At 47.9% G+C, this 14,943-nt stretch overlaps 1 protein-coding gene across 1 annotated transcript in view; it reads left to right on the forward strand.

Annotated features, from left to right (window-relative positions):
• Positions 1–14,943, forward strand: part of IGDCC3 (immunoglobulin superfamily DCC subclass member 3) — a 107,797-nt gene that overhangs the window by 3,323 nt on the left and 89,531 nt on the right. The window contains exon 2 of the mRNA XM_065847679.2: positions 7,194–7,499. Coding sequence (XP_065703751.1) covers positions 7,194–7,499 — 306 coding nt within the window. The remainder of the gene's footprint in view (positions 1–7,193; positions 7,500–14,943) is intronic.

The raw sequence follows: 14,943 nt of genomic DNA on the forward strand, positions 1-14,943 counted from the left end.
TCCTTTTACTTGACCTAACAAAACAATGCAGGAGCCCCCCCTTCACAGATTAAGAATTCCCATTTAAATCAACCGAATAACACTGGGCAGGAGCAGGAATAGTCCGTTCAAAATTACTTTGAAATCACAAACTTATTTGAACTTTACTGGAGCTTTTAGTTTTACAGAGTTTAGAAACTAATAAATTATGTAGCAAGGCTCATGAAAATCGACCTGAGTCCGTTATTCCAAAAGAATATGCAACATTTTGGTTTTGCAAGAAAATAAAAATAATTGTTTACAGATGTTCACGAGTCATTGGCAAGCATATAAAACTGATGGTTAAGGAGGAGAACATGTCAATAATTGCACTTTAAGAGAAGAGAGAGGCAAATAGGCGAGCGCATTGAGAAAAGCACCCGGCATACTGATCTGGCTTTGCTATTATATCAAATGTCACCGTTGGATCGCACCCTCCACTTGAGAGGAGCCTGGTCACTTCACAACCCAGACCTGCTCCTGTGCTGGTAATTTAAAACCAGAATTTCAGAGCAGAGTCAAGGATTTGCTGCCTTTTTATTTGTTTTTGTTCTTGCGCGCGCAATTGTGTTGATGAAGCTACAGGCGAGTCAGGAGGATGCGGGTTGTGGCGGGTGATTCTGAGTTGTGAAGATGCTTTTGCAAAAGGATTTTTGCTGCTGAAACCTGAGAGTACGTGAAAAGGGAAACGAGTGCTGGTGTTTTGGCGAATTTGAAGCACGCAGGGATCGGTGCGAGGCAATGCTTTGCTTTCCTCCATCCTGGATTTTGGGGTGGGAGGTGATAAGGCAAAGGCAATGGCGGGGAGGAGAGTGCTGTGTCTCCTTCAGATCCTCTGGATGCGATTAAGAGTTTCAAAGGTTTTAATGTGCACAGAAACTACTCTTCCTCCTGAAGGACCTTGCCTTTCCTTGCACACCATCCAGTGCTGCCTGCCAGGGACTCCAGCTGAATTTCGAGGTCTGGGTGATGGGGCTGTGCTGGCTGGTGGCTTCAGCACTGTGATGCTGGGGTGTCCATGACTCTCTCAACAGCCTCATACCTTCGTGTTTCTCCCAGCTGCCATGTCTCTGATCCATGAGCATTGTCACAAACCACGTGGCCGGTCTGTACAAGGGGACAGCCACATCCCTGCTGCTTTCTGCAGAGCTGGGGTTGAAACCCCGTTCTGCGCTTGAGCTGAAGCCTGCGGGGACCCTGGCTCTGGGCACAGCGTTTCCCATCTGCGCTGCTGCCTTTGCCATCCTCTCATGTGCAGTTGTTTCCAGCTCTGTATTTGTATCACTGACGTCCTCTGTGGTGGGACCATGATCTGGTTGTGACTGTGAAACACGTGGGGAATGCAAATAATGACACATCCTAAGCTGGGATTGCTGCCGTGTTCACTGGGATGCACTAGGGATGGAGCATCCATGGGCAATTAACTCAGAAAAGGTCTTTGCCCTTTCCCACGATCCCAACACATTTTACCCTGCTTTCTTGAGAGCTGGGGGAGCCCAAGAGGACTCGGGGTTCATCCTGGAAAAGGGTCTTTGTGCTGTGAACGCTTCCAGCTTCCACGCTGTGTTTCACAAGTGACCTCCTGGGACTTGCCCGGTCTGGTCTCTGACATCTGAAAATTATTTGGGGCCCCTTCTCTGCCTCTCCGGGCTGTGTTTGCCTTCCTTGGCTAAAATCTGTGCCGCCACCGAGAGCAGCAATGCTGGGCACATCTCTGGGCTCTGCATCAGGTGGCTGAGAGGCTGCGTTATCCTCAGCGAGGACCTCCTGTGATCACTTAACGAGTGGATGTGGTTTATGTGCCTTGATGGAAAAATCGCTTTATATAACCTCCTGTCTGAAAGGAAAGGAAATAAAAATTTCTGAGCTAGTAAACTTTACTGCCAGCAAGATGTTGGGCCTGCTACAGCCTATTCTCCTCTTCTTAAAATGTAAATTTTTCTGGATGCCCTAAAGAGCTAATTTGCACTTTACTGCACTGTAGTGCTTTGCTCCTTGGGGTCTGGGTCAGCCTCAAGGAGATTTAAGGGGCCCCCAGCTGGAGCTTTAGGCTGCCAATTTCATCAGCCTGAAACGTGCTATAATCTGTCGGAAAAGATCTTTCAGGTCCAGGTATCTCTTCCTTCCATGTCCTCTCATTTGCAGAAGGGTTTAAAAAAAAAAATCCCAAACCAAACCAACCAACCAAACCCAGAACAAAACCACTGAAGAAACATGAGCCATATTTTTAGGGCTGCCCCAACCTGCACCCAGCTTTTTGGTCCTAATATTAACTTGCATCCTACCTTGAAAACTTCTGTTCTTAGGCTGTTGGGACTCCAGGGACATCTTCTTTTGGCTCCATTGAAGCAGGACCGGGGTGGCTATTCTTGGCGATGGGAAGGCTCGCCAGTGGGTCACTGCTGATTTTTCCTGTGTTATGCTGGGAACAAACACGGTAAATCAGGAGAGGGCAGATCTCTGCTCACAAGAGGCTGTTTGCAAGTGGGAGTCGTGCTGTTGGATAATGAGAGAGGAGCTGGGGCTGCCTTGGTCTCTGCACTGAGAAGATCAGGGTGGACCAGACAGCTCCTGCAGTATCTCGCCTTGCCATGAGCTCAGAGCCTTGGCAAGTCACTTCATCTCTCTGTGATTAATGTTCCCTGTCTCGAATGGGAGTAATAACACAGGCTTCGTCTCTCAGGAGGGTGTTTTTCCCGGGGCAGGGATGGCTCTGGTGGCTCTGGGTCTGGATGGGCTCCAGGAGGATGCGCCATGATGTGACCGAGGTCTTTGGTGATGGATGTCACCGCTAATTAGAGCGGTGAGATTAGCTGCTGTGTTCTTCAGAAGCGCAGGAGGGGAAGCCAAAATCGTGTTTCCCAAATGGAAAAGGACAATGCTAGGGTATGAGCAAGTTCTTTTGAAGCTTTGAACATGAATCACAGTGTCAAGTAAAAAATAATTAAACTTATTTTTTTTTTAAATGTACTTCAAAGTGTCTTTTAAGCTTCCCATTAATTCGAAGTTCTTTCTCTCAGCGCTAAATAAATCTCTTGGTTCAAAAGCACAAGTGCTAATTGGTTTCTCTGAGTATGCCTGTCTGCTTGATCAATAGGGGAAGTAGTTTTTGTTAAATATTTGCACATATAGTCACATATTGTATTGCTTAGGGAGACGGTAAATGTTTCTCAAAAGGAGACTTGTAGAATGGGAATTCCAATAATTTTCTCGTGGCCTTTATGCCAGAGCTAATAACGCTTCCTCCCTCTATCCTTTTGCAGAAAGTAAAGCAATTTTCCCTTGCGCGTTCCCCAGCGCAGCACTCTGAGGTTGAAACCAGCTGTTCAGCTGCCAGCATAACACCCCGACCTGGAACTACAAACTCAAGCTGCCATGAGCCGAGTTTTACAGATCCTGCCTGAGCAGACTGTAGCTGTGAGCTGTGCTGCATCACGGGCCATTCAGGAGATACCTGGGACATTCTGTGGGATGAGCTGGGTTTGGATGAGCAGCCGTTGGGGAGGGATGGGGCTTTGGGAGTCTCCAAGTGAATGCACACAGCCTTAGTCACTTCTCTGTCTCTCTCAATTAATTGCACTTCTACTTTTTCCATGTGCCTTCAGAGTGTCGTTTACTTCCAAATCTGCAGCATCGTTTCTGTGCCTTGCTGCTAACTATTGTTGTAACTCTAGACATGACGAAGAAGTTTTTTCCATGGAGGGTGGTGAGAGCCTGTCCCAGGTCACCCAGAGAGGTGGTGGATGCCCCATCTCTGGAGACATCCCTGGCCAGGCTGGATGGGGCTCTGAGCAACCTGAGCTGGTGAAGATGTCCCTGTCATGGCAGGGGTGGCACTGGAGGAGCTGGGAAGGTCCCTTCCAACCCAAACTCTTTTATGATTTATTCTAACAAAGCTGACTCCCTGTCTTCCTCCCTTACCGCCTTGCTCCCTCTGGCCCGTCTGAGCTCACTTTTAGAGCAAACACTCCTTGCTGTGCTAGGAGCCTTCTTGTCCCACCACAAAAATTCCTCTGCAAGTGTCCCTGTCCCTTTGTCTCTCATCCCAAGCCTCCCAGGGAGGCAACGCTCTGCCTTTGAACTCTGCCTTGAAGACCTGGAGCTCCACAGTCTCAGTCTTAGAAGGTCAAATCCCAGTGTCCCTGTTCAAAGCTCCATCCTTGAAAACCATTTTTAATGTGAATTATCCTGCTGACTGGAATTTCCCTGCATGGTTACAGTCAAATGGATGAAGGAGAGTGTTTAGTAAGGGACCAAAAAGGTGCAAGGTGCTGAGTTTCTACCAAACCTTGCACCCAGTTCTCTCAGGAGCATCTCTGTGTTGGCCATGTGGATTTTAGGTTGGGCTGGTTTTGCACCAGTTTCCAATACTCATTTGTGATGGGGGACCAAAGCTCAGGCAATTTCAGTTCTATGCATTTAACGATGCAGATGGGCAACTTTAGGATGTCTCATGTGCCCATGGTGCCAGGGAAAGGTTGAGGGATTTTTGAAGGGCAGCAGATGCCTCTCTACATATTTTAGCATCTAAGTAGCTGGGGAGAAGTGAGACTTTGCCGAGTTTGCATGGAAAGCCCACATTGGGGTGAAAGAACCTGTCTTCTCCCGCATCCCCAGATGGGGTAGGCATGCTTTCTCCCCATGTGTTCATTTAGTTGGTCTCCTGGGCCTGAAGCCCCAGGAGAGTGGTGATGGGATTTCTTCAAGGTCAGAAAAGCCTCTCATGAGAAAAGCATCCATTGAGGAGGAATTTGGGGTGTTCCTGGCACTGTGAGGTGCCTGCAGGTTACAAGCCAATTCACTGTCACACCTTGAGGCACAACCCAGCCCTTCAGTACAGCCCAAGGAGAGCCCAGGACCAACCGTTGTCTGTCCCCACCCTGGTGTCTGTGCATCCTAATTACGAGTGTCATCGTTTCTGCTGCTCACGCAGCCTGGAGTTCGGATGCAGACCGAATGTTTATGGAGGTAAACATGATTATCTCCAATCACAGGCCTTAATGATGGTTATTATAATGACAGCTATTGTGGGAAGGGCATGTAATTATGTTGATTCTTCCTTTTATTGTACATATAATAATAAGCCGTTTTATCTAAGAGTACAGGGGAGCCGGGGGAAGATAGGGCATTTATTTCATTAGGGATTATTTTTTTTTTTTTTGTCTGATTACCTGTTAATCTAAATCCTGAAATCTTGTTCAATCTTTCTGGAGTCAAAAGTCCCCTTAGGTTCAATGGGGAGTGCGGACATGAAGGTCCTTATGCTACCTCATCCCATGAGCGCCCACGCAGGGAACAGGGCCCTGGTGTGGTAATTGGTGTTGAGACTCTGGCCACTTTGCACAAAAATGCAGAGCATTCATCTAATTCCTTAATTTTCACACAAAAAAAAAAAGTTAAAAAAAAAGTAATTGATGGGTTTGGCTGGCTGTAGCCTAACTTGCTGAGAGGACCCCAGGGCTATCTCATAAAAAAGAAGTCACGGTGAGCGATAGATCACCGAGATGGCTGGAGCTTGCCTGACATTTTAAGACTTAATGGGTTAATAAAGTGTGTGGTTTAGGTGTCTGTCACTAAGTGGGGTTTGTCCATTCCCTGCACACACTCATACCTTGACAGCAATACCTTTGACCTGCCGTGCGCTGCCCCTGCCTTCTTTGTCTGCTCCGTCCATCTGCCTCGGCTCAGGTTGCACTCAATGTTTATCCCCCGTAATCCAATTTAAGTTGCCATAGAAAGCTATGGGGATTTACAGAAAGAAAGAAAAAAAATCTCACTGGGTTTGCAGAGCAGAAAAGACAGACTATTTTTTTTTCCCCTGCTTTTTCCCTAGGATAACTGCCTCTTTTATTTTTACCATGCGTTAAGGATCTACCCTCCACCCTATTTTGAGCCTAGTGGGGTGGGATCCTGGTGGAACTGGTCCCCCTGAGCCTGTGAAACTGGGGACAAGCTGTATGGCAGGTTTGAGCAGCTGGAAACCACCACCCACCAAGGGGATGTTGCACAAGAGAACTGTTCAAAAGACTTGCCCCGTATTCAGATAAAATCGTGGTTTTCTTACTCTGCTGCAATTTCTTCTACTTTCCTCTTTAAAAAAACCCAGACATATTCGCATCCATCCCTGCATTTATGTCCTTCAAATATTTATATGACCCCTGTTTCCTGGTAGTTTTTTTGTCTTTCACGTTAACGTGTATTTTGGGCTAATTTTTAAACAATAGCTCTATTTCTGTCATCTTCTGTAGCGTCTAATGATGACTGGATGGTGAATTATACCCTAAAAAGGTGTGCTGGACCAAGTGAAGCATAACCTGCCAAAGACATAGTGTTTAAACGTTCTGTTGGCAAAAGTAGTAAATTAGGATGTATATGTATGATGGGAAGTGAGGGTTTGCCTGTTGTTGGTACAAATTCTGCAATAACTTATCTTTTGTGGACGTCATTTAGCATAATCACCTTGTGAGAAACCTTTTGTGTCACTGAACCAGGACATTGTGTGTTTTTACTTAAGTGCTTAACTTGCTCTTCATTAAGGACTGAAAAGTCCCGTCCTTTGCCTGAGACACCCCGAGAGAGACCACTGCTCAGGGAGGTGAAGAAGGAATCTGCAGGGGGTGTGAATTTGGGCTGGGCTTTGGCAGCCACCAGAGAGCTGTGCCTGGCCCGTCCCCTTCTCATGAGTCTCCAGATGCAGCCTTGAAGGTCTGTGCTTGTGCCTTTGGAAGCTTGTTTCTCCAAAACACTTCCACCTTTGAGCCCAGTTGTAGCCCCCTCTGTCTGAAAGGTTTTCACCATCCTGCGTTTAATGCTGTAGCTGTTGGCTCTTGCTGCTTCTCATGGATGCGCTGCTGTCCAGAGCACAAGTGTGATGGGAGCAGCTGAGGGACTTGGGGGGTTCAACCTGGAGAGCAGGAGCTAAGGGGAGACCTTCTGATCTCTGAACTGCCTGAAAGGAGCTTGGAGCCAGGGGGGTCGGGCTTTGGAAGAGGCTGCCCAGGGCAATGGTGGAGTCACCATCCCTGGAGGGGTTGAACAGACATGGAGATGAGGTTCTCAGGGACATGATTGAGTGCCAGTGTTGGATTAGCGGTTGAATGTGATGATCTTGAGGGTCTTTTCCAACCAAAATGATTCTATGATTCTACAACTCTGTCGTTTTCTCCTCATTTTAGATTTTGGCCGTTCCTCCGAGCTGGCGTTCGTTGTGGAGCCGAGTGATGACATAGCTGTGCAGGAGCAACCCTTGATCCTCTACTGCCAGGTGGAGGGCATCCAGCCCATCACCATCACGTGGCGGAAGAATGGCGTGATGATCGTGGACAGCGAGAACGCCTTCATGTTGGCCAACGGGTCGCTCTACGTCTCCCGCTTCCAGAGGGTCCGGGGAGATGGGTCCTCGGATGAAGGCGAGTACGACTGCATGGCGCAAAACCTCTACGGGCTGGTGGTGAGCCGGAAGGCGAAGATCCAGGCAGCGAGTAAGTACAGGCATTGTCCCACCACACCTCATGGGACAATCCCGCAAGGGGCCCTGGCTTTTCTGGGAAGTGGGAGAGCAGCATGGTGGGTGCTGGGTGTTCAGGGAAGGGAGGATTAAAGAAGGAAAAGAGAAAAAAGAACCTGGAGCTGGTGTGAGGATCTGGCTGGCATCTAATCCGTGTGGCTGTCCAGATGTGAAAGAAGAGCTAATCGGCCTTCTCAGGGGGAGAAAACTAAATGCCACCTTCTAGCAGGAAATGCCCTGTCTTAGAAGGGTAAATGACATTAAATAGCCCATGTTTGTGTGTCTCCTGCAGCAGGCTTGGAAGCCCCTTTGCTGTGCAGCATGGCTGGGCTCTGCTTGGCAGGCAGCGCTTTCCAAACCATAGGCAAAGACCTCGGGAAGGTCGCAGATCCTTTCGTTTGGTTATTTAAGGTAGGCAGTGCAGAGGCAGCAAGGTCTTATTTACTACCCTGTGTGGCGGTGGCTTTGGGGGCAAGGCCAACAACACCAGACAGATTGTCTGCTGGGGGAGCCTGGAGGAGGAGAGAGATGAAAATGTCAGAGAGGGAATTAAATTTAAAGGTGCGGGAGGAAGAATTACAGGGCAGGCTGTGACTCAGCCTGTTGCATCCGCTTGGTCCCGTTGGGTCTCCAGCCACAGAGGCTGCTGCGCTCCGTTGTGCCGGCTCAGGTTGCTGGTTTGAGTTTGTCCAGGGACTGATGGCGGAGCTGACGTGTCGTGGTGGCTTTTGTCCTTGTTGTGTCGGTGGCCAGCATTGCTCACAGCATGTCTGCAGGCTCTGGAGGTGCAGCTGCTAATCATTTTTGCATTCAACCAGAAGTTGCTGCTGGGTGTAATTTATGTTTGGGTGGGAGGACGGGTGTCTGGTGCAGCCCTGAGACCTGGCTGAATGCTGCTTTGTTAAATAAGGTTTACTGAAGGGTTCTCCAACTTGTCTGGGAGCTGGCTACCAATCTTCTTTCTGTGCAAGCCGTTTGTCACCACTTCTGTTGCATTTGCAAATTGCACTGTGATTTTTATTTTCTTGGTGCAAAGCAGGAAAAGTTTATGGCAAAGCCTGGGGCTGGAGTCCCCTGGCTCCACTCCCCAAACTGGGGGGCTGCTCCCCGCAGCGCCGGGGCCGGCTGGCAGCTCCCCAAGGGAACACTCCAGCCCTTGTGTGTGACAATTCCTGAGTGCATGAAGTGGCCATCTGCAAACCTAGCTTTTCAGTAGCATTAAGGAGTGACATTGTCCAGGAGCCAAGGGCTTTGGGTCTGTGCCAGATTAGCAGCTGGATCTCCAACTTGTCAGTCTTGCCGTGCTAAACCTTGGAGCGCTTTGGGTGAAGGGCTTTGGCATTTGTGAGCTGGGAGCTGGCTGATGCGCAAACACAATGTCAAACTTCTTGGACCCGTAAACAGGAGACATGAGAACTGGAGGAATTACCTTTGGGATAGCGGATTGTCAATAAACACTGTTATCTCAGCTCCTGCATCAATATGTATGTGATGTGCTGCGTGTCCCTCAATAGCATTTCCTTTTGTAGCCGTAGTTTCGCATGAATCGTAATGAAAAAAGGGATCGTGTTGAAAATGTGCTGGACTCTCTTCTGGCTTCAGGCTTGGTTTCTTGCCAGCCCTGAGAAAAGGTCTGGGTGAAGCCGGCACAAAATGCGGGGCAGCTGGCCTCGATGCCACAGGTGCCTGCGGATAATGGGAATAAAACGGCATGTTGTGGGCAAATGTAACCTGCTGCTCGGGGCGAGCTCCCTCACTGTGCCTGAACCGCGGGAGCACACACTTGCACTTAGAACTTGGCTTAAACTAAGATGAAATCTCCTAAGAATAAATCACAGTTGTACCCTCGAGCCCCCACGTCTCAGGGCGGTTACACAAAAGTAATAATGATTTTCCATGCCCCAAGTCCTGATAAGCAAGTCAAACGAAAGGAGGAGGGTAATTGTCCCTGTTTTAGAAATGAGGGGACCATTGCATCACAGAAATAGGTGCTGACTGTCTGGAAGAAAACAAAACCAAACCAAAAAAACTGACAAAAAAACACCAAACCCAAGAGCTAAGCGGACCTTTGCAAAGCAGAGTAAATACTGCCAGTGGATAAAACCGCATCCCAGTGCTGATCTTCTCTTCCCTCTGAGCCTGACATCTGAACACAAAAGCAAAGGAGAAATAAAAACCTTTCACAAACAAAAAATCTTGAAAGTTGATCAAGGCCACGCTACCAAGGAATAAAAGGGATCTGACAGAGCAGAGCCCCTCGAGAGCTTGGCTGCGCTTTTCGCTGTCTTCAAAGGCAGGCTGTTAGTCTCGTATCACCGTTACAGACCCCGGCTTTGTGTTATTGCTTGGAATATAATCTTCTTGGCTCGGAGGAATGTACATATTTGCATTCAGGAAATGTGGGCTGGCTATCGTATTTTTATGTTTCAAATTTACTTCAACACTTGGCATTGAGTGAAATTTAACTGGAAGAATATGCGGCTCTCAGACCTCGGTGTGTGCAGCCCCGATGGGGATGCGGTTTCCCCATGGAGGGGGCACTTTTAAAACTTCTTTAACTAACATTCAGGGGAATTTCTGTACGTTGTTGTTATTAACTGAAGATGCGCAGCAGCAGGTTTGGCAGGTTTGTGGATGGGCAGATCAGGTGCTAAACAGATTGATAATATTTTTGCAGTGTAACCTTCCTTCGAATGCCCTTGGCATTTCCACCCTCTGCCCAACGTGCCAGTTGGAATTTTTTTGGCTGCTCTTTCTCTGTCTGCTCAAACCCTGGTGTGTTAGTTTAAAAGGTTGTGCGGAATGGAACATGTTTTTATAATCTGATCAGGTTATCGAATACAGATATTTTCTTTCTCCTAGTGACAGTTTCCTAATTTCACGTGACTCCGAGCTGTCTTAATTAAAATCAGTTTCGTAGGCAGAGTGTTCTCTGGGGGCACTGCTTGGCTGTGTCTTCGTGGGTCTCTTTGAGGAGATGTATTTATTTCCCTTGTGCATGCCAGAAGCTGATGCACACCTTTGTCTGAGGATGAAGATACCCTCTGCGCAATAATAATGACCGGAGTCCCCTCCTTGGGCAGGTGAGCTCCCCAAAACACAGCCGCCTTTCTTCTCGTCACCACCCTTTGCTTAACTTGGCCCGACTTGACTCTGATCGTGTTGTCTCATGGCATTTCCAGCCCTTTTTGCCAATACTGTAATTTGATGGAGTTGGCTCCACGTCGTCATAAATCACAGCCCGGCCAGTGGAGTAAGACCCATTGATTATATCACTCAATAACAAGCAGTTACCGCTAATTGGAAATCACCATCAAACTGGGTATCGGATCAAGCTCTGCACGTATGCAGCCTGAGAGCAGCAATTTTCCCTGTTTGATCTGGTACTATTAAAAAAAAAAAAAGGAAATGGAGAAAGTAAGACAATTGTGCAATGTAGAACCAAAGAGGTTTCTTGAAACTTGGTGAGATGGACCTACTCAAATTTCCCCCTCAGACACACGGTGTGAATTTTGGGGTTGTCCTATGCAGGGACAGGAGTTGCACTCGATGATCCTTGTGGGTCCCTTCCAACTCACAATATTCTATGATTCTCTGAATATTTGAAATACTGTGGGACCTGAGAATAGCTCTGAAGAGATCTGAGCTTGTAAAGATGTTTTCCTTGTCATGTCTTGCTTTTGAGGGGACTGTTTTGTAGCCAAGCATAGTACCACACATCCCCGTGCCCTTTTATCCTCCATTACCCCTTTCCTGTCTGCATCCTGCCCCAAATCCCACACCTCCATCCCACTGTGCTTGCCCATCTTCAACGCTTTCCCCGATGCAGGAGGGCGGGATTGATGTTCCAGCCAAGGCAGATGTTACGTCCCTTCTCTGCATCGATCCTCGCAGACAGCAGCAGCAGCGGCATCTCCTCTCACCCAGCCTGGGGCCAGTGTCATCACCCTGCAAACATGAGGGTTTCAAGGTCACCTGCAAATATATATTTAAAAAAAGGGGTAAATATAAAGAGGTAAAAGAGAGGTAAATATAAAAAAAAGGTGGGATGTCTGGTGCATACGTGTGCCTGCAAGTTGGTTTCCCTGCCAAGCCGTGCGACTAGGGAAGGAGGTTGAGAATTGTGGGGTTTTTTAAAGCAGGAAAGATCTTCCCATCGTTTCAGCTCTTCTGCACAGAATATATTCAGGGTTTAACCTGCAGCCCCCTTTTCCAGGCTCTGGGGTGGTGGGAAGAGCTGCTGAGCTCAAAGAATGGCAGCATTTATAAGAGTGTAGAGACAAGAAGGAAGTCTAAAAGGATTAGGATGAGACAAAGGGGGCTGATTATTTTATGGGTCACAATACAAGGCATTAGAGTGAGATCACAAAGGGATGTAATTACAAAAGAAGGCCATACTGGGGGATCAAACCGGGATTAGAGTGGGAAATGTTTTTACACAGTTTTGTTCCACTCATTATGAAGTTAGCATTTTAAATTAAGGTTTAAATAAGGTGTCACCAAGGTATTTCCCAGGCAATGCCGCTGTTTGGATGCAGATTGCGAGTCTGGGCTCAAAACATTGAGGTGGACCTTAAACACATGGGTTAGCTGTTGGTTTTTCATGTACAGTGTCCATATTGCCATCAGAGTCCTGTCTATAGCTTGTGCTTACATCAAGAGAAGTTTTTTCTCCAGGTGGAACTGGGATGCTTTGGTGATGACACGTTTTATGGTATGAAACACGTGCTGGAGGGAAAGGTGTGTGTTTTTAAAGCAAGTGCCCTGGTCTCGGTTTGCAGCTCTGAAGACATGGTCCTGCTACCTCCAGGAACTTTTGGCTAACGGTTGCTTGCGTTTTATTGCAGTTTAACCCCTGATTTTGCATGCCAGGTTTTCTCCATCCTCAAGCAAATTTTTTTGTTGTTTTGTTTTGTTTTCCCCATTTGTGGTTCTGCTTGCATTTAATGCCCTTTCTTCCAAACACTCAGTAGAGGGCTCAGTCCTGATGCCAGTGATGTTTCTTTACTGTCTGTGCTTTAAACGCTTACAGCTCTTGGTGAGCCCTCAGCAAGATCTGGGCTTGTAGCATTGCGTCTCAGCGGGGGAAAAAACTGAAGAAAAAAAAAAGGGAAAGAAAAATGAATTAAGTCAGGCAAAAAGACTGTGAGAGGTTTCCAGGGGATGGATATGATGGGTGAGTGGGTTATTTCCCTCCATCAGCTCTTTTGGCTGCCTCTAGGACATGCTGCTTCACGTGATGCTGCCTCTCGCATCTGTACTGTCACAGTATTTGGCCCTGTGTGTGCTGCAAAACAAATATACAAATATAGGAATCACTGGGGGGAGATCAGAGAGATTTTACTAGGAATTTTAGTAGATTTGTGGGATTAAAAGAGTTTGTCACTTACCACCCACTGCATTTTAGCATCTGCATCTAACAGCCTGGATTCATCCTGAGACTTGAGCACATTATAAGACCATATTTCTTTTGGCTGCTCATTTCTTAGCAGTGTGATAGTTATTTAAATACCATCTTGCACTTCTCCGCAAGGCTTCTAACGTGGATGCACCAACCTTCGCTCCGGCAATGTTATCTCTCATATAGGGGGTTTGCACTGCAGGCAGTAATGTCACTTAGTCATTTATAGAAAGCTCAGGGGAAATATATCAGAAGAATTTCATTAATGGTAGCACTGTTGAGTTATTTGTCTCAATTAACTCTTGGAGCACAGCTGAGGAAGTTCTGATATCTCTGCAACACGAGGCTGCTCCTGAGTTCCCTGCCTGTGGTTTTAATGGGGGATGCTCTGTTGGTACTGGTGCAGACACCTGATGCCCGACATCCCAGCTCTCTGCTTGTTCCTCAGGCTGCTGCTCTGGAGAGATTCAGGCCAGACATGAGGAAGAAATTTTTTCCACTGAGGGTGGTGAGAGCCTGGCCCAGATTGGCCAGAGAGGTGGTGGATGAACCATCCCTGGAGACATCCCAGGCCAGGCTGGACGGGGCTCTGAGCAACCTGAGCTGGGGAAGATGTCCCTGTCATGGCAGGGGTGGCACTGGAGGAGCTGGGAAGGTCCCTTCCAACCCAAACTATTCTATGATCTCTTTGGTTCTGTCACCTAGAGCAGCTCTTTATCTACTTAGGCTTGTCTTAGATTAAGGATTTGTCATGCCACTAGTTATACGGTTGTTTTTCCAGCAGGCTGGTGATGGTGTGATGGTTATATTTGTCTTTTCACTCCCATTCTGCCCTACAAGGGTTCCAGCTGACCACGGTGCAATGAGTTACATCCATACACCAGCTGTGACTCACTTTACTCTCTCTGAACCCAATATGGGTTTACTGTCAGTGCCATTGTTTGCACACCCCTGTGAGCATCTGGTGGGGAAGAAATTGCTATTTTGTGGTTTTGGGGGCCCAGATTACCTAGGGATTGGTGTTTCATCTGCGCCATCCCTTCCCTGCAAACCTACCCAAAGGCGATGGGCGCAGGGCCAGGGAAAGGCTGGTGCCCAGGTGAGATGGGGCTGATTTTCTGCTGCTGTTCATTGGCAAGGCTGTGAGTAGGAATCGATTTGCGGGGGTATTTGACCAGAGCAATCAATTCTCTTGATCTGGTGGGCAACCAGCAAGTTAAAGGAATGCATCACTGCATTTGCCTGGAAGCTCTGGTCATGGTTGTAACCCAAAGTTACTGAATACTGTGAAATATGTAGATAAATAAATGAAAGGGCACAGAAGCTGTAGAGGAAGATACCTGACTTTGTCAGGGCTGTGTTTTTTGTACTTATCACTGCCTGCAGCAGCCTGCCCGCTGTGAGATTGGGATTGGGGACCCTGCTTGCAATATTGGGGGACTTTGGGTGCAGTAGAGATGTTATCAAGGGCAAACCCCACAAATCCCATCTTAGGGGTGAGTCTCTGTATGGGGCCAAAGCAGCTTTCCCAGGGCTGGTGGGATGAGACCCAGGAGAACTGTTGGCTGGAGCTCCCCAACACTGAGGGATGCCGGATGCTCCGTCCGCCACCTCGTCCCCTCCGCTTTCGGCTGTACCCACCGTCCCAGCCCTGTTGCTGGGAAGGGATCCTGCTCCCCACTCCTCCTAGGCACAGCATATGGTTTTCAGAGAGGTTCTTGCTTTAAACCCAATTTTACAGTTGGGTTGACTGAGGCAAAAGGAGGTCAAATGATTCGCCTGAGGTCACTCAGTAAGTGGCTCAGATTAAATCTCAACCCACGATGCTGCCCGTTCCCAGCGCTGGCTGTGCCGGCCGGACCAGATGGCCTTCTGAATGCAGCGTCAAGATCCACGGCTTTTTCTCTCCCTCATTGTTCTCCATTGTGGGCTTCTGAATGCAGGACCTTGAAAGTGAGAGTCATTTGGATTTGCCGAGTCCAAGTTATTCTGTTTAATGACATGGATTTGCAGGAGA

The sequence above is a fragment of the Patagioenas fasciata genome, chromosome 12, assembly GCF_037038585.1.
Source record: "Patagioenas fasciata isolate bPatFas1 chromosome 12, bPatFas1.hap1, whole genome shotgun sequence".
NCBI lineage: Eukaryota > Metazoa > Chordata > Aves > Columbiformes > Columbidae > Patagioenas > Patagioenas fasciata.